The 16,794-nt window shown below is 48.1% G+C and overlaps 9 protein-coding genes across 9 annotated transcripts; 5 read left to right on the forward strand and 4 right to left on the reverse strand.

Moving 5' to 3' along the window:
* Window positions 1-1,137: 1,137 nt before the first annotated feature.
* ACLA_095440 (bifunctional fructose-2,6-bisphosphate 2-phosphatase/6-phosphofructo-2-kinase) lies at window positions 1,138-3,326 on the forward strand (the record flags this gene model as incomplete). The annotated part of the gene is made up of 10 exons (XM_001270036.1): window positions 1,138-1,337; window positions 1,407-1,442; window positions 1,497-1,594; window positions 1,718-1,887; window positions 1,950-2,030; window positions 2,085-2,192; window positions 2,243-2,362; window positions 2,412-2,786; window positions 2,850-3,026; window positions 3,087-3,326. The coding sequence occupies 10 exons, from the start codon at window positions 1,138-1,140 to the stop codon at window positions 3,324-3,326; spliced, it is 1,605 nt and encodes a 534-aa protein (XP_001270037.1).
* Window positions 3,327-3,443: 117 nt separating this feature from the next.
* On the reverse strand, window positions 3,444-3,663 carry ACLA_095450 (uncharacterized protein; the record flags this gene model as incomplete). Its single annotated transcript, XM_001270037.1, has 2 exons — window positions 3,444-3,561; window positions 3,620-3,663. The coding sequence occupies 2 exons, from the start codon at window positions 3,661-3,663 to the stop codon at window positions 3,444-3,446; spliced, it is 162 nt and encodes a 53-aa protein (XP_001270038.1).
* A 564-nt stretch (window positions 3,664-4,227) lies between these two features.
* ACLA_095460 (Elongator subunit ELP2) lies at window positions 4,228-6,723 on the forward strand (the record flags this gene model as incomplete). Its single annotated transcript, XM_001270038.1, has 2 exons — window positions 4,228-4,356; window positions 4,426-6,723. 2 exons carry the CDS (start codon window positions 4,228-4,230, stop codon window positions 6,721-6,723), a joined length of 2,427 nt encoding a protein of 808 aa, XP_001270039.1.
* Window positions 6,724-6,952: 229 nt separating this feature from the next.
* On the reverse strand, window positions 6,953-7,860 carry ACLA_095470 (putative ABC transporter; the record flags this gene model as incomplete). Its single annotated transcript, XM_001270039.1, has 2 exons — window positions 6,953-7,656; window positions 7,725-7,860. The coding sequence occupies 2 exons, from the start codon at window positions 7,858-7,860 to the stop codon at window positions 6,953-6,955; spliced, it is 840 nt and encodes a 279-aa protein (XP_001270040.1).
* A 668-nt stretch (window positions 7,861-8,528) lies between these two features.
* ACLA_095480 (tRNA dimethylallyltransferase) lies at window positions 8,529-10,006 on the forward strand (the record flags this gene model as incomplete). The annotated part of the gene is made up of 2 exons (XM_001270040.1): window positions 8,529-8,579; window positions 8,639-10,006. The coding sequence occupies 2 exons, from the start codon at window positions 8,529-8,531 to the stop codon at window positions 10,004-10,006; spliced, it is 1,419 nt and encodes a 472-aa protein (XP_001270041.1).
* Window positions 10,007-10,545: 539 nt separating this feature from the next.
* On the reverse strand, window positions 10,546-12,134 carry ACLA_095490 (DXO/RAI1 family decapping nuclease; the record flags this gene model as incomplete). Its single annotated transcript, XM_001270041.1, has 7 exons — window positions 10,546-10,691; window positions 10,763-11,062; window positions 11,140-11,310; window positions 11,363-11,466; window positions 11,671-11,702; window positions 11,763-12,005; window positions 12,060-12,134. 7 exons carry the CDS (start codon window positions 12,132-12,134, stop codon window positions 10,546-10,548), a joined length of 1,071 nt encoding a protein of 356 aa, XP_001270042.1.
* A 562-nt stretch (window positions 12,135-12,696) lies between these two features.
* On the forward strand, window positions 12,697-14,048 carry ACLA_095500 (protein GET4; the record flags this gene model as incomplete). The annotated part of the gene is made up of 4 exons (XM_001270042.1): window positions 12,697-12,740; window positions 12,833-13,089; window positions 13,249-13,401; window positions 13,459-14,048. The coding sequence occupies 4 exons, from the start codon at window positions 12,697-12,699 to the stop codon at window positions 14,046-14,048; spliced, it is 1,044 nt and encodes a 347-aa protein (XP_001270043.1).
* Window positions 14,049-14,167: 119 nt separating this feature from the next.
* ACLA_095510 (uncharacterized protein) lies at window positions 14,168-14,907 on the reverse strand (the record flags this gene model as incomplete). The annotated part of the gene is made up of 3 exons (XM_001270043.1): window positions 14,168-14,265; window positions 14,388-14,456; window positions 14,535-14,907. 3 exons carry the CDS (start codon window positions 14,905-14,907, stop codon window positions 14,168-14,170), a joined length of 540 nt encoding a protein of 179 aa, XP_001270044.1.
* A 483-nt stretch (window positions 14,908-15,390) lies between these two features.
* On the forward strand, window positions 15,391-16,672 carry ACLA_095520 (replication factor C subunit 4; the record flags this gene model as incomplete). Its single annotated transcript, XM_001270044.1, has 5 exons — window positions 15,391-15,479; window positions 15,536-15,756; window positions 15,810-15,909; window positions 15,964-16,386; window positions 16,447-16,672. 5 exons carry the CDS (start codon window positions 15,391-15,393, stop codon window positions 16,670-16,672), a joined length of 1,059 nt encoding a protein of 352 aa, XP_001270045.1.
* Between the last annotated feature and the right edge of the window lie 122 nt (window positions 16,673-16,794).

Below are 16,794 nucleotides of genomic sequence, written 5' to 3' on the forward strand. Positions count from 1 at the left end.
GTGGCGGATTGAAGTAAGGAAGCGAAATCGAATATCACGCGAGTTCGAGGAACGTCTTTCCTTCTCGCGGTTGAGGAGATGAGGAAAGACGGGAGATGAGACCAGCCCTGATTCTTCACTCGAGGCAAAGAGAAGATAATTTCGCGAGTTGCCGTGTGATTGGGGAAGGAGTTAACTGTGTCCGACCTTCTCTGGCGAGGTGAGTCGGTCAGGGGAATGAAGCACAGCGCAACGGTGATTGTAGATAGACTGTCTGTCTGTTTCCAGCAGCCTCTGATGGGGAAAAAAAGCGACACTTGCTTTTCCGCCCCGGCTTGCGCTTTTGGCACGTGCAGAATCCCCGAGTCACAGGACTCGACGCTAGGCTGTTTCGGGTCTAACCTAGAAATGGATCTTCGAGCTTCTTGCGATGATATAATGAATGAGAGTGGGAAGAAGATGAAGGAGTACAAGGAAGACTATTATTCACCAAAGACTGTTGGTGTTCACCGGTGGACTAGGCTGAAATTTACTGATATAGGGGGCTTGTCTCATTATTTCGGAATTTCTTGGAGTATTGGAATCTCCGACTGCACTTCGGTCAGGAAGACGAAGAAGACTTCATCCAATTCCAAGACATTATGATGTCCACTCCGCCGACTACTTCACGATAGTCAAGTCATTTATCGGTGTATATTGGACGCTCCCGATAGTAAATATATCCAACCACCTCACGTACCTCGTTATCGATCTCAAGAAGAACCGGGGCTCGCGGTTGCAGCACAGCGCGACGCATTCAATATTTCCTTTTGCTTTTCCTTCCCTTTAATCCCTTTTTCCTTGTCAGCATCTATACCTTGTTGGGCGTTAACGGGCTTCTGCATTCTGTCGCCTTACGGGTAATCTGCCCCTCGGCATATTTCATTTCTAACGATTTCGTTTTCTTGGGTCTCCTTTTGACCTGCTTGGTACTCGAACATAAGTATTTCGAGATGGATACACTATTGTGAGTATCCTTTATCTACCTCTTGCTGATTTTCTTGAGTTACTGGGCTGTTTTGGTTCGCCACACCGGTCAACGTGAAGAACTGATCCTACGTTCTTTTCACCATATGGCCCCACGTCTTATCATAGAACCATGAAGATGATCCGAGACTAATGATACATAGAACGGCAGAAATTGTTGCCAACTCTCCTCGGTTTCGAAGGAAGTCGTCGACATTTGTCGATGCAATTCATGATCTGCCTGAAAAGGCCGACCTGGCCCCGGCCCAGCTATACAGCACGGAGTCTGGTCGACTCTTTCACTCGGGGCGGATCGTCATCATCACTGTAGGCTTACCAGCAAGAGGCAAAACGTTTGTTTCACCAACCTGACATGCATCGGACTGGCAAGCATTAGTGCTAACCTTTCTTGTCATATTTAGACATATATCTGTAGCATTGGCTCGATATCTTCGTTGGTTCGTGTCTGCTCATCTGCTTTTGTCAAACTGTTCTTGTTAACTAGGTTGCAGGCTAGGCGTCAAGACGAGAATTTTTCATCTTGGAGACTACAGACGGGCCACAATCTCTACTGGTCAAGACATCCCGGATGACTATTTCTTCGTCAACGGTAAGTCAATTGATTCTTTCATACTCTAGCACTTTCTCCTCGTCTGAAGGCCCACTTTCAGATGCGTCTTAAGGGTTGGAGTCTCTAGATTGTCATTCGGTCTGGCTTGCTGATCAAGGGCAGCATCTGCATCTTCGGTCCTACTGAGACAGAAGATCATGAAGAAATGTCGCGAGGACATCTATCATTATCTGAACTTCGAAAACGGCCAGATAGCGATCTATGATGCTGTCAACCCTCTGGCTTCTGGTCGGCGATCGCTAGCGAAAGAGTTTGCCAAACATGATATCGAGGTACAAAGACTCAATTATTGAAGTATTTGGACCAAAATATGCTGATTCATCCTGTCCCAAAGACGCTATTCATCGAGTCATGGTGTGATGATGAGCGCATCATTGAGGAAAACGTCCGCAGGGTTAAGATTTCGTCGCCCGATGTGAGTGGGCATCTACTGGTATTTAGCCCATTATAGTCACTGACATCTTTCCAGTATGTCGGATGGTCATCCGAAGACGCAGTGAGGCACTATCTGACTAGGATCTCTGCCAGAATCCCCCAGTTTCAGACCATGGAGGAGAAGGATTTGAATTATATCAAGGTACCAACGGCCAAGCCGCTGCGCCAATCTCAATGCTAATTAGCACACAGATGATCAATGCAGGACAAAGATTGATTATCAACAACAGAAGTTTTGGTTATCTTTCAAACCGGATTGTGTTCTATCTTCTCAATCTTCACATAAAGTCTAGACATACATTTTTTGCAAGAGTGAGTCGGTTCTCAAGTACTTCGGGAGCGAGCACTAATCAATCTCTAGGCTGGTGTCTCACAAGAAGCAGATTCCTATAAGGGTGATGCCTCTTTGTCGGAGCGAGGAGAAGACTATGCGAAGAAAATGACTGAGCGTCTACTACAGCACAGGGAATCAGAAAGACAAGCCATGATTGACCAAGGAGAGGCGGATCACAAACTTAAACCACTGACCGTTTGGACGTCCACAAGACGTCGGACGGTTGAGACAGCAAAGTATTTGCATGAGAAGGGATACAAGGTCAGACAACGCTCGCAAATGAGTCAACTGAACCCTGGTGTTTGCGAGAAAATGTCAGAGAGCAAGATTCGTGCAGAATATCCGGAAGAAGTGGCCAAACATGAGCTCGATCCTTATCATCATCGATATCCTCGAGCCGAGGTATGCTTGATCCGATACCCCTGGAATACTGATAATTACTCCCAAGCTCACAACTACCGACAGTCCTACCATGACCTTGCCGTAAGACTCGAGCCTATCATTCTAGAACTTGAGCGGGAACAGAATGATCTTCTCATTATTGCTCATGAAAGTGTGCTTAGAGTGCTCTACGGTTACCTCATGGCGTGCAATGCCGCGGATATTCCATTCCTAGAGTTCCCGCGCGACGAGATCATAGAAGTATGGAAACCTGAAAAGCATTCCAACCCAATCGAATACATGCTTAATTTCTTCATGCAGATTATTCCTGAAAGCTACCAAAACGAAGCACGCAGAATACACATTCCTGACCTGCCCAAGGAAATCATCCCTGGTTCCCCACAAGATATCAAGATTCCTGTCCCCCCCAGCGGTGTGACCACTCCCCTGGTAGGGGGGATTGGCAGCCCTAATGATGGTTTCTCCACACCACAGAGTGGCCTTCGAACGCCTCGCGAGCCTGAGAGAATCTCGCAGCAGCACGTGGAAGACGTTGTCTAGCAACACGTTTCCTTCAAGGCTCAGTGCTGTACTGTGGTTATATAATTAACCTTAGATCGTGTCGAACGGTATGTAGAGGGTGATATGATAGATTTTGTGTAGACGATCAGGCGATATCTAGCCTCCGTGGAGTGTTGAAACGAATACAATGTTATCTCCTGAATGAAGCTCGTATTTCTCTTCGCCCTCCAATTCCCAATCGGCATCATTGATGAGTACTAGGATACCAGGTCGGCTGTCACTTGCTGTAAGTAATTAAGGTTGCGACAACAGGAAAACATCTCACAACTCACACGTTGTTTTCCATTATGAACAATTCTTTCCTCTGGTCCTTCATGACATTCTCCACCAGATATCGTACAAGATATGCGATATTGGGTCGGCTGCCATCGCTCAACTGAGCAGGGAGCGTGACATTGTGTTTCCGCTCATGAGAGAAAAGAATCTCCAGTCCTCCTCTATATATATAGACTCAGTAAGTGATTTTTGAACCCGAGGATAGGTGGTTATCGAACGTAAACTCAACAGTGATAGAAATGTTGCCGGGATCGGCCTTCACAGAAGCAGATCCAGTCATGTTTTCTTCAGAAAAGAATGCATTCACGGAGATGAACAAATGTATGTAGCAACGGGGCCTAAGTCAATGCTGAGAGATATTGATCAGCTCCGGAGAGATCCCACCGCTGACTATTGTAAGGAAGAAATGCGAACGAGGGGCTGCTGCTCTTTCAACCTGTGTTGCCCGCGCTTATCGATAAGCTTAAATTCCGGGCACAAAAAGTGGTCCTTGATTCATCCTCCCACCTCAGCGACAAGAAGACGTATTTATCTTCACTAAGCTCGGAGCTGCACTATCAAAAAACCAAAGATTACTGAAGCACGTCCATTACCGAGTGCATTCATGGTGTCCATCACGACCGAATATATCAGTGTAGGGGGGAATCGGCATCCAGCCGCCGCAGACTGGGACGTACAGTTGGGCGTGCTCGCCTTCGGTGCAGATAACAATGTAGCTTTATGGGATCCGAGTGTATGGATAATCACCCTGAATTATCGGATTCGATTGCAGTGGGACTAATCTTGCCGCTTTTCTTCACAGGAGACCTCTCAGCGCGGCGTTTACTCTCTCCTCGTGGGCCACACCGATAAAGTCAGCGCCGTTCGGTTTTACACATGCCCCATCACTGGTGCAAAGCTGCTTTTGACCGGCTCGGTCGACCATACAATTCGGATATGGCGCGCTGATTCGGCAAATGCGCGCCAATTCACCCATGCGCATACGCTGGTGGGTCATACAAACTCCGTGAACACCATCGCTGTTGCCGACGATATCGATATCGTTGCTTCTGGGGCTGCAGACGGCAGTGTCAAGATATGGAAGATCAGCGTTCAAGAGGAAGGGGCAAAGGGTGATTTGGCACAAAGTCTCACCATGAAACCTCGGTTTTTTCCGCTGGCGTTATCGCTGACATTGCTCCCAACGGACGCGCAAGACAAACCTGCGGTGTTGGCGGTCTCGGGCACAATCAATAGAGTACAGCTCTATGTCTCCGAGAACACATCTGCCGGCACAGACTTCAAGCTCTGCGCTACCCTTTCTGGTCATGAAGCTTGGGTGCGGTCGCTATCATTCACTAATGACAAGCAAAGCAAATCAGGGGAACTACTGCTCGCATCAGCCAGTCAAGATAAGTATATTCGATTGTGGAGGCTTCAGCGAGGGGAGGTCGCCCCGGCAGCGCCGGCAGGTGATGAAGACTCTGTGCTTGGTGGGCTTGAGACGACGTTATCCAACAAAGCGCATCAGTTCGAAGCAGCAGGTTCGAAGTATTCCATTACTTTCGAGGCTCTCCTGTTCGGCAATGAAGACTGGATATATACCACGGCTTGGAATCCAAGTGCAGATTGCCAGCAGCTCCTTTCGGCTTCCGCAGATAACACCTTGACAATTTGGGAACAGGATCCAGTGTCTGGCGTATGGCTCTCCGCCGAAAGGATGGGAGAAATAAGTGTTCAGAAGGGATCGACTACAGCCACTGGTAGCACTGGCGGATTCTGGATCGGCCTCTGGTCTCCGGACGGCAAGCGCGTTGTGAGTCTGGGTCGAACAGGGAGTTGGAGAGCTTGGAAGTACGATGTGGATTCAGACATGTGGCTGCAGGCTCTGGGGATTACAGGTCATGTAAGGTCGGTGAATGGTATACAATGGGAGCCTACTGGGGGATACCTCCTCTCAACCAGCGCCGATCAGACGACGCGTCTGCACGCAGAATGGTTGCGCGACGACACCAAGTCGTGGCACGAATTCTCAAGACCACAGATCCACGGCTACGATCTGAATTGCCTCGATACGCTAGGGCCTGCTCGGTTTGTTTCGGGTGCAGACGAGAAATTATTGCGAGTATTCAACGAACCAAAACCGATTGCCCAACTTCTGGAAAGGTTGTCAGGATTCAAGTCATCAACGGAAGAAGAGCTCCCAGACACAGCGCAGATCCCCGTTCTGGGTTTGTCGAATCAGGCTATCGGAGATGAGCCTTTGGCAGAGGGGAATGAAAATGCTGAAGCTGCGCCAATTCTAGCAAACCAAGCATTGATATCGAATCTGAACCATCCACCACTAGAAGATCAGCTAGCTCGATACACGTTATGGCCCGAGCATGAGAAGCTCTACGGCCATGGCTACGAGATTTCTGCAGTGGCTGTTAGTCATGACCGGACACTGATTGCCACTGCTTGCAAAGCAAGCTCCCTTGATCATGCCGTTGTACGGCTTTATGACACATCGGATTGGCATGAGATCCGGCCTTCTCTCACAGCGCATTCTCTGACCATCACAGGTCTTTGCTTTTCATATGATGACCGATACCTTCTCAGCGTTGGAAGAGATCGGCAGTGGGCCGTCTTTTGTCGGGACGAGCAAGATTCTTCCTCGTTCTCCCTCATGACATCAAACCCCAAGGGTCACTCTAGAATGATACTTGATGCCGCCTGGGCCCCCATGGCGAGTCCTGTCTTCGCGACGGCAGGTCGTGACAAATCAGTCAAAATCTGGGCAATGGTGGAGAACTCCTTCGAATGCAAGACGAATGTCTCTTTAGAAAGTTCAGTCACAGCTATTTCGATCCTTCCTTACGTGCATGAAGCCTCTTTCTTCCTTGCAGCTGGTGAAGAGAGCGGCAAATTATCAGTCTATCAAGTCGATATTGGCAGTCTGGAGGCGAAACATCTCGCTTCTCTTGATAAATTGATATCTCCTTCCAGAACCATTACGCAGTTATCCTGGCGGCCTTGCAGTCGGAAAACGGAGGGAGAGAATAAGCATAGATTTGAACTCGCTGTGGCAAGTGAGGATGCCTCAATGCGTGTATATGCCATCTCTACTGTGCTTTCCTGAAGTGACCTGTATATACAAACGAAATAAAAGCACGAGCCAAAGTATACGGCAAGTTCTGAGTGTTGAATGAATCTTGAAATGTTGAATGATGCCCGTCCTGTATTGCCCATAAATCCATACCTGGGAACCGCCGCCATGCTGTTGCTGCTGTTGTTGAACTGAATCATTGTTGAAGCAAGAAAATGTTTATTGCATGAAAACAAACCTGAGGAACGACGGAAGGAGCAGACTAGCTGTGCTTTTCCAGCCCGTATCCTCCAATTGCGCCAAGGGCCTCATATGTCTTGCCCTCGCTCTTTCCATTTCTCGGTCCTCTGGCCTTCAAGTCCTCTTTGAGCCATTTGAGGATGAGCTCACTGAGTTGGCTGTTCTCTGAGGTCTCGGTGACTTCCTGCTGAAATTTCTCCATGGGGCCCCATTGTCTGATATTGCCGAGATGCATATGCACCAGATGCGTAGGCCAGTGCGATAGATTGTCTAGAATATGCGTGGCGTAGACAATTGTGCATGCTCTTGTCTCGGTTTCTCGCTTGAGGAAGGAAAGAAAGTTACTCCGAGACAGCAAGTCAAGGTCCACAGTGATCTCATCCAGAAGGAGCACTTGCCAAGGGCGTAGTAAGCCCATGGCCAGCTGTACCCGGCGCCGCTCTCCATCCGAAACAGCATGCATGCGCCATCTGAGGTCGACATCGAGGATCTCAACGAGCTCATCCCTGCGCTCGGGATAGGCGTCTCCGCCCACAGATGCCAGCAGGGTCGGAACGTCGATATCAGTGCGGACGATGCTGTTGAGCACCCATTCGACACCGAGGTATGTCACCCCCTCGAGGCCATGCTTGAAAGGGTCCTTCCCACCGACGGAAATTGTATCCGTTGGGGCCAGACGCTTGCCTGCCAGCAAACGCAGAAGGGTAGTCTTGCCCGCACCATTTGCTGTGACCGCGTCAGCAACTTGAGCAGGGCTAATCTCAGCGGCAGGAGGGGGTAGCAATGCCAAATACCTCCGACGAGCAAGGTTCGACTCCCTGAAGGAAGATCGAGTGACACATTGGTCAAGCCGGACGACCCATCTTGAAATTTATAGTTTAGACCGTGTACAGTGATGGATGGCTTTGTCTCATTGCTGAAGTCTGCCATCCTGAGGGTCAATTAAGTATCTACATGCGTGGTTAGTAAAGGATGATTGTCCGTAGGAATATGAAGAGCACCTTCTGCCGAGTATATCAGATCGGATGAATCGAGATTCTAAATGCCCCAAGCTTTTCCTGGTCTGAGATATATGGTTCTGAGCGTTGGCGAATTTGCCAGCGACTACTTTATATATCTGATGACGAGGGCGATAACGAGCCATATCATGTGATCCTGAGTATTGCTGACTTCATACTCCAACAGAGTGAGGGATTATGGAGAATTGGAGATATGGCCAAGATAACGCGATACTACGGTTAATCCAACCATTCCAACTTATTCTAGATATGATTTGTGTGATGGCTTTTGGCTTTCTGCCAATTGTCAGATGAATGTTCTTTTCTAACCCCAGAAATACTCTGATAGATTCATATTGACTCTATATCCTCACCTCCATCGAAATGCAAGCGGACACCAATGAGGCAATAAGTGTAGTAGTACTTCGGCAGTACATCGATCTATCTACCCAAACATTTTTTTTTCTCCCCGCTTTCCATCTGTAAAGATCACAATTTGAGTCCAACGCTGTGTGAGGGCAGGATGCTCAGAGTCTTCAATGTGATTTCTTCATGCTTAATTTTCTCCGTAATTTTCTCCCCATCAGACGTCCATTGACCATGGAACCCCTCATTGCCGTTGTTGGTGCTACAGGCACTGGCAAATCTCAGGTGAGCTCAAAACAGCCCGAGAACTCGCTCCAGCATGGATTGCTGACGACTGCAGCTAGCTTGCAGTGGATCTAGCCTCGCGCTTCAATGGTGAAATTATCAATGGCGATGCGATGCAGCTGTATCGCGGCCTCCCCATCATCACGAATCAAATACCGATCGAGGAACGAAACGGCATTCCACATCATCTAATCAGCTGCATAGAGCTGGAAGAGGAGCCATGGCGCATTGGGTACTTTAAGAGAGAATGCTTACGGCTTATCAAGGATATTCACGCTCGGGGAAAGCTCCCCATCTTGGTCGGAGGAACACACTACTACACCCAAACGGTTCTCTTCAAGGATCAGCTTGTCGAAGAAAGCTTAGTCTTAGGGGATAATGAAGCTACGCACTTCAGCGGCGAGTTTGAACCTACGTCTACAAGGTGGCCTATCCTTGATGCACCGCCAGATGTGCTCTTTCAGAAGTTAAAAGAAGTCGATCCTGTCATGGCTAGTCGGTGGCATCCGAACGACTCGCGCAAAATCCGTCGCTCCCTGGAAATCTTCTTTCAGACAGGTAAACCTGCCTCGGAGATCTATGCAGAGCAAAAACGACAGAAGGACGTTACATCGACAGATGGTGACATGGTCTCTGGTATGGGACAGCTGCGGTACCCAACCATGATATTCTGGGTGCATTCGGAGAAAGAAACATTAAATGGCCGACTCGCCAAACGTGTGGATAACATGGTGCAGCAAGGCCTGATGTCAGAGGCCAAAAAGATGTGGACATATCTTCAGGACAAGAAAGAGCAAGGTATCATCGTTGATCAAACACGAGGTGTCTGGGTTTCGATTGGGTTCAAGGAACTGGCACCTTACTTCGAATCATTGAACGAGGGTGCTCTGAGCGAGGCAGAAACAGAAACTCTCAAGCAGTCTTGTATCGAATTGGTCAAGATCGCAACGCGTCAATATGCAAGCTCGCAGATCAAGTGGATTCGAAACAAATTGTGGAGGGCCCTTGCAGAAGCCGGCATGACAGACCGTCTCTATCTTCTCGACAGCACAAATGTTGAAGACTGGCAGAAATGTGTTACCGAACCATCCGAGCGCCTTGTTCACGCCTTGCTCAACAACCAACCTTTGCCGAATCCGAAGTCTATCTCCGATCTGGCCCGAGAAACACTAGGAGCACGCGAGGCCCAATCTCAGACTCAGAACAGCAGCGCGGTTCAGACTTTCACATGCGATGTTTGCAACCGGACCATGGCAACTGAGGATCAATGGAACATCCATCTAAATGGACATGCCCACAAGAGAGCCGTCAAAGGGGCAGCGAGAAAAGCAGAGCGCGACGAATACCTACGCAAGCGGCAGACTCCTGCAGATTACCGGAATCAGGACTGTTCAAGTTCAATTGAGCAGCATAGGAATCCAGCCTAGACGGTCAATATACTTTGTAAATCCAAGAGCAAACTGCATATACAAAGCTGTCCTCTGGCAGGAACAGCATGTTCCTCTCTATGATTTAAATTCCTTTGTTTATTATGTAAGGTGTTGAGCTGAGATCACCCACGTAAACCGTGTCAGGGTCATCAAACCAGTGCCATGCCCTTTGAACATGATAGAAGAGAACGAGGCGTTGGCACGGAAAGTGGGTTTTGTATAGCTCTCTTCAAGCAAACAAACATGTTTGTCATCACTTAGCCAGTCACTCTAAAACAGGAGAAGGATCAACTGTCGCCTGTTATGTGGCATAATAGCATCGGGATATCGGGGTCTGCGAATTCGCTTTATTAAGCGATGGCTCGTTCTGAATCGATTTTAGCGCAAGCATCAAGATTGGAGCCAGTGGTAAACCCATGTTGTCTGGATGACCGAAGCTAGAAAGAGGTCTCCTTACTCGAGCTGACAGAGTCAAGAAACCCTCGAGGAAGCCATTCCTCTCATTGATACGTTCGTACATGCAGAGTCCAAGCAAGTCATGAAGCCGCCCGCCAATTCAAAAAGGATTGAGAGATTATGTCGCCAGTCCCGCTTTCCTCGATTCGGAAGACTTCAATGAGAGATGACTTCTCACGTTTGCGAATGCGCCATGTTCCCCCCTCTTGAATGGTAGATTTGAGCCCTGAAATTCATTAGCCTCATATAAGCAGTGAGGAAAGCGCATTGGAGAGCCGAGCAGATGTCAAGACCTACACCCAAGCAAGGCAGCTGTGAAATTTATGCAAATGTTCCCGTCCCAGGTGCCTTTTCCAACCTTCTTCACTTTGTTCGGGATAGTGGCCGTTTCGAGCTCCTCGAGGCGATGGACGATGCCATTCTGGTCACGAAATCCCACAATGATCTTGGGAACACCAAGCAAAAACGACTGAGCCCAAAATTTTAAGAGTTTCCTCTCATACTTCACCATATCACGATCATTTTTGATCTCCGCAGAGGTCTTCAGCTCTACCCAGTTGATGGGATCTTCAGCGCGGTCGGGCTTGCAATCCCAAACTGTTGTATGATATTAGTAAAACCTTCCAGTGGGACTCTTGGTAATTTGTATGGGTCTATATCTGAAGATGACATACCGGCATCGACTTCACCGCCGATGATGAGCTTCGAATTTCCTATTCCGGTGCGGACAACCGAGCAGTATTGTGCATTGTTGTTAACAACAAGATCCTCACGACTTTCAATCTCGGCGCGTGGGGTTGGATCCCATGGTTTCTGAAGCAGACACAAGGTTTCAAATTTGTAACCTGACTTTGTTAGCCTTATCTTCCCTGGATAGACGTGGAAGGTAGGTTATACCCCAGTATGCCATCAGCTCTTGAGAGGCCATACCCGGAGGCATTCTTTGATTTTGCTGTATCTGCTTTTGCTGGTTCTTATAGGCATTGTTCTCCTCAATAAAACTGAGTTATATCAGCATCATAATACATGAGGAAATTGGTCACGGCGATACAGACATTGTACCCTAGATCCCGGGCGTTAAACAAAAAATATCAACTCCTCAAACAAGTCTGGATGTCGCTTACCTGGAATCGGGTTGCATTCATCTCAAAACTAAGCCAATATTAGCAACTGTAGGGTATCAAAAGAGCAGCTTGCCTAAATACCCGTTCAGGTTGTCAAAAGGAGCAGTCAGAATCTAAGTATATCGGAGAGTATTAGTTCCAGTCAGAGGGGGTTTTGAGCTCAAACGATGTACCTTGGTCATCATGCCTCGCCATGTAATGATGTCAGCTTCATATTTCTTCCCCGTCTCTTTCTCAAAAGCCATGATAGTGTCTAATAAAGCATCCAGGTGCTCATCTGGTGCATCATTTAGCTTCTGAAATGTATCGAAGCCACGGTTCAAATCTGCCGGGAGGCGCGGCGTGTAGTAGTACCGCAAGGATGAATCCCCGAGGTGGAACTGATGCTCATCATCATATGAAAAGCAGGCTACTTCCTGAAGGACCGTTAGGTTCTGTTCATTTTTATATGAGCTCCCATGCGGACTTACCCTGGGACGTCGAATGGTGGTATTGGCGCCATAGAAGCGACCAATGGGTTGGATATCGAATGCACTGTTATTCATGGCTTCTATTAAAGACTTTTGTCGGAACTAAGGGTTGAAGTGTGTCCAAATCTCGACAATATTTTCCTCAGGGAGAATGGTGATAAACTATAATGGCTCCTACAGCTCAGTCGCGTTTAGCACAGGTGATGGAAAAGCTGAGACAAAAGTGAAAATCATAGAATATGCAAGAAGCACTCAAAGTCCCACAAAATGATAGAAAAGACAGGTCGAAAGCTTGTCGGCTCACTTGGTGCTCAATGGTTCTAATAGCTTAAACTGATTCAAGGAGTAATTCCATATATGCATGTCGACATTATTATGGAGAAGCTCCGCCGTTCTGGACGACACCGATGACCGAGCGCGTTCCCCACCAAAAGTTGTCGAAACTCGCTCCTCCGCTCCCAGCACCTTTAGACCTTCATCGCTTCTGGTGGATTCACTTGCTGTACCAATAAACTTGTTGCGCATTTTTCGAGTAATCGAGACTACATATTTATATCTCTTCATCTTTAAGGACCCTATTGCGCCCCTGTGATAGCGCTTGGAATTGACCCGCACTCGGCTTGTGGACACATTCAAGATGACCTCACGCATTGACAAAACGATTGCTCGGCAACAAGAGAAGTAAGTCAACCTCAAGCTCTAGGCACTTTATGGCAAAGAGCTGTTTAGCTGGATGGGTACCGGTGATATTGACATCTATTTTCTGATCACAGGATCGCCTCCGGTAACTACTACGAAGCCCACCAACAACTCCGTGTAATCGCCGCGAGATACATCAAGCAGTCCAACTATGACGCAGCTGCTGAAATATTGGCCGGTGGTGCGACCGCCCTCTTGAGAGCTGGATCACAACAGGGTGCCTCTGCGAGTGGTGGAGATTTGGCCATCATGTTGGTCGATGATGTGTATATCAAGGCGGGGTGGGAGATTACTGGAGGCGATGAGGATGCAGAGGGACGGGCACGGAAGAGTGAGTGAGATTCAGTTCATCTACTTACACTCTTGATAATGGCCATATCGCTGTGGGAGTGTCGCTTTCTATGGAGAGACGCGCGGAGCCAGCGATCAGTTTGGCTAGAAATCTTGGCTTCGAGGGATCAGATCAGCTAATGATGTTTGCTAATGATAGAGCGTCTCATCGAGCTTCTGCGCGAGTTTCCTTCGGATGAACCCACAAGAAAGAGATATATTCAAGAGATGATCAGCTGGAGTGGACGATTTGGCCCGTTGGAAAGGGGAGATCCGGAGTTGCATCACGCAGTTGGTTCAGTATATGCGGAAGGTTAGTTGATCGACTTTGATGATCGAACGCCAATGTCTATGCTAACAGGATTATCAGACAGTGAACCATATGAAGCCGAGAAACATCTTGTCCTTGGCACTTCCGAATCTGCTGAGACTCTGGCAAAGCTCGAGTACGAGTGGTACACAAATGATGATCCTCATACGGCGGCTATCTATGCCTCGCGCGCAGTCTTTCCTTATTTATTGGTAGGAAACCTCCGGAATGCCAACAAAGCCTTCCTCATCTTCACCTCTCGACTCTCCGCTTCGAATACTTCTCTTGGTGTGCAGCAAGTGAGCAGCGCCAGCTCTGATGTGCGAGTGTTCCCGGCACTGCCCCTGCTGAACTTCATAAGCATGCTTCTCCTTACAGTCCAAAGGAGCAATGCGGATCTTTTCAAGCAGTTGACCGCCCATTATGCGTCGCAGATCCGGGAAGTGGGAATTTGGGATGATGCTTTGTCCCAGATCGGTGAGCAATATTTCGCCATCAAAATCCCCAAGCAGGGCAACCCACTTCTCGACATGATGGGCAGCATGCTTTTCGGAGGAGGTCAAAAGCAGAGCGGAAGCAGGAGAGCACCACAGGCACGTTCCCAGTCAAAGGCGGTTGAGGCGCCGCCAGCAAGCATGGAACTCGACTAGACGAGTCCAAGCAATCGCCCTCGATCTGGTACAATAATTCCTGGACATAACATCCTCGTAGATAATATATTCTCATGATGCATTGCCAATGAACCTGAGTCGGGTGCTACAAACCGGTCTTATGCCCGTGAGTCTACCTCCGGCTCGTACATCCAATTGTCTTCGTCTAGAGCCGCTACCTTGCTGCGGAGACTTTGTTGGATCAGATCGAGAATCTCTGTAGATTATTAGTATGGCCTACGGAGAAGACTAGCCAAATACCCTTGACGACGAATATGCTGGAGCATTGTCTCATGGAAAGACGCGATGAATTAGGAGTAAGTACTTGTGCGGACTTACCGGTTGGTTCATTGCTCATTTGTCTGTTTCGGTTCCGATACATCAGCTCTGCCAAACTGGCCTCGATCTCTTTTTTACATGTTAGAACCATCCGCGTAGTCAATACTTCACGTCAATAAGAGCGTCTCCATAGCGATATCGACGTACTTTCTTTCTCCCGACCGGTGATCACCATCTGCCCTGTCGAGTCGACAGTGGCTACTGTTCCTCCGCTATTTCCACCTTCATCTACCCCGTCCATGCCATCCCCATCTTCGCCACCGACCAGGGGTGGGAGAATGGGCATATCAAGCTTGTAACCACCATTCTTATCCCTGACGACGATATCTCCATTATCTACAGGACCGGAGGCCAACGAGGAGGTCGTTGATTCCGTCGAGGAACGTAGCAGGTGAGATGAAAGACCCGAAACTCCAGAGGTTCCGTTGCTTTGAAGCGAGCCCGTTGGAGGAACAGTTGAGACTGGCCGTCTGCTGAGGTTATGGTGAAACAAGTTGCGCCGAACAGATGTTGTCCCCATTGCGAGATCCTCCCCGAAATAAGTCCCTAGTCACTTTCAGTAGCGTTCAAATGTGAGTTGAAATCAGCTATTCTGCTGGTGGATGAGCTCTGCGGTGGTGATAGAAGCTCTCTGGCGGCACTCTTTGGCGCTCTGTAATTTAAAAAGACAGTTGGCATGAACAAAGGTAGTCAGTCCAAATTATTGGCAAAGCCAAAATACGATGATTATAATGATAATGATATGAACATAATAAAGATAGAAGATAACAGGTTATAGGACTGTTGACCCAAAATCAAAAGATGTTGACACTAAACTGCGGAGATCGAAAAGGGCGGAATTGATCCCGAATGCCAATTAGGCCCAATTAGGTTGCGTGCCGACGCGTCCAACTTTCGCGTCTCTCAGGGACACAGTCGACAATTATCCTTCTGCTCGTTGAACTGGTTGCAAAGCCGACAACATAGCTATACTCTATCAATCAGCGTCATTAGCTTCATCAATATGGTACAAGCAGAGTCTTCAGAAAGTGCTTCCCGTAGGAGCATCAAGGCCGTCACTGCAGGAGCTCCTGCAGACTATGAGCTACCTTGGTAAGTTTCTGATGACAATCACTTCACTGGACAAGCTCTGACTGAATCTTCAACAGGGTCGAAAAATATCGTCCCATTTTTCTCGATGACATCGTCGGTAACACAGAAACCGTTGAGCGATTGAAAATTATCGCCAAAGACGGCAACATGCCGCACGTAATCATTTCGGGCATGCCAGGTATCGGAAAGACCACATCTGTCCTATGCTTGGCGAGGCAGCTGCTTGGGGATGCATATAAGGAGGCGGTTTTAGAACTAAATGCTAGTGATGAACGAGGTACGCCGTTTTGCTTTAGCATGCGCACATCTTGGTTTTAACAGGTCACCCAGGCATCGACGTTGTCAGGAATCGGATTAAAGGGTTTGCCCAGAAGAAAGTGACGCTCCCACCCGGCCGGCATAAGATCGTTATTCTGGATGAGGCAGATAGGTATGAGTCTGGCGGAAATAAGCACATGTTATCGATGCTAATTCGGCTTTCCAGCATGACGCCAGGTGCACAGCAGGCATTGCGACGAACGATGGAGATCTATTCCTCTACGACACGATTTGCTTTCGCCTGCAATCAATCGAACAAGATTATCGAACCACTCCAGTCGCGATGTGCCATCCTGCGCTATGCACGATTGACAGACGCACAGGTGGTACAGCGGCTAAAGCAGATATGCGACGCTGAGAAGGTGGAACATACAGAAGATGGAATTGCTGCGCTGGTGTTCAGTGCGGAAGGAGACATGCGCCAGGCTATCAATAACCTGCAGAGCACATGGTCAGGCTTCGGTCTTGTGAATGGAGACAATGTCTTCCGAGTGGTCGATAGCCCACACCCTATCAAGGTCCAGGCTATGATTAAGGCATGCTGGGAAGGCAAGATTGATGCGGCTCTCGAGACACTTAACGAGTTATGGTATATGATTTCTCTTATATCTTGCATACAATAGATAGCTGTACTAACCATAAGGGACAGGAATCTCGGTTATTCGTCTCACGACATCATCAGCACAATGTTCCGAGTCACAAAGACTATTCCGACTCTGTCTGAACACTCAAAGTTGGAATTCATACGAGAGATTGGCTTCACTCATATGCGCATTCTCGATGGTGTGCAGTCGCTCCTTCAACTGAGCGGTTGTGTTTCTAAGCTTTGCAAAATCAACATGAAACCTCAGCTCTTCGAGCCACCAAAGGCATAGATGTCGGGGAGAAAAAACCGATTTTGAAAGGCATATACATGGTGTTAGGGCGTTATTATAACTTGGATAAAAGTCCAGAGACTGTCCATCCATTCCATTATTAATTGAGCCATTGCAGTATA

Source organism: Aspergillus clavatus, genomic scaffold (assembly GCF_000002715.2).
Source record: "Aspergillus clavatus NRRL 1 1099423829804 genomic scaffold, whole genome shotgun sequence".
NCBI lineage: Eukaryota > Fungi > Ascomycota > Eurotiomycetes > Eurotiales > Aspergillaceae > Aspergillus > Aspergillus clavatus.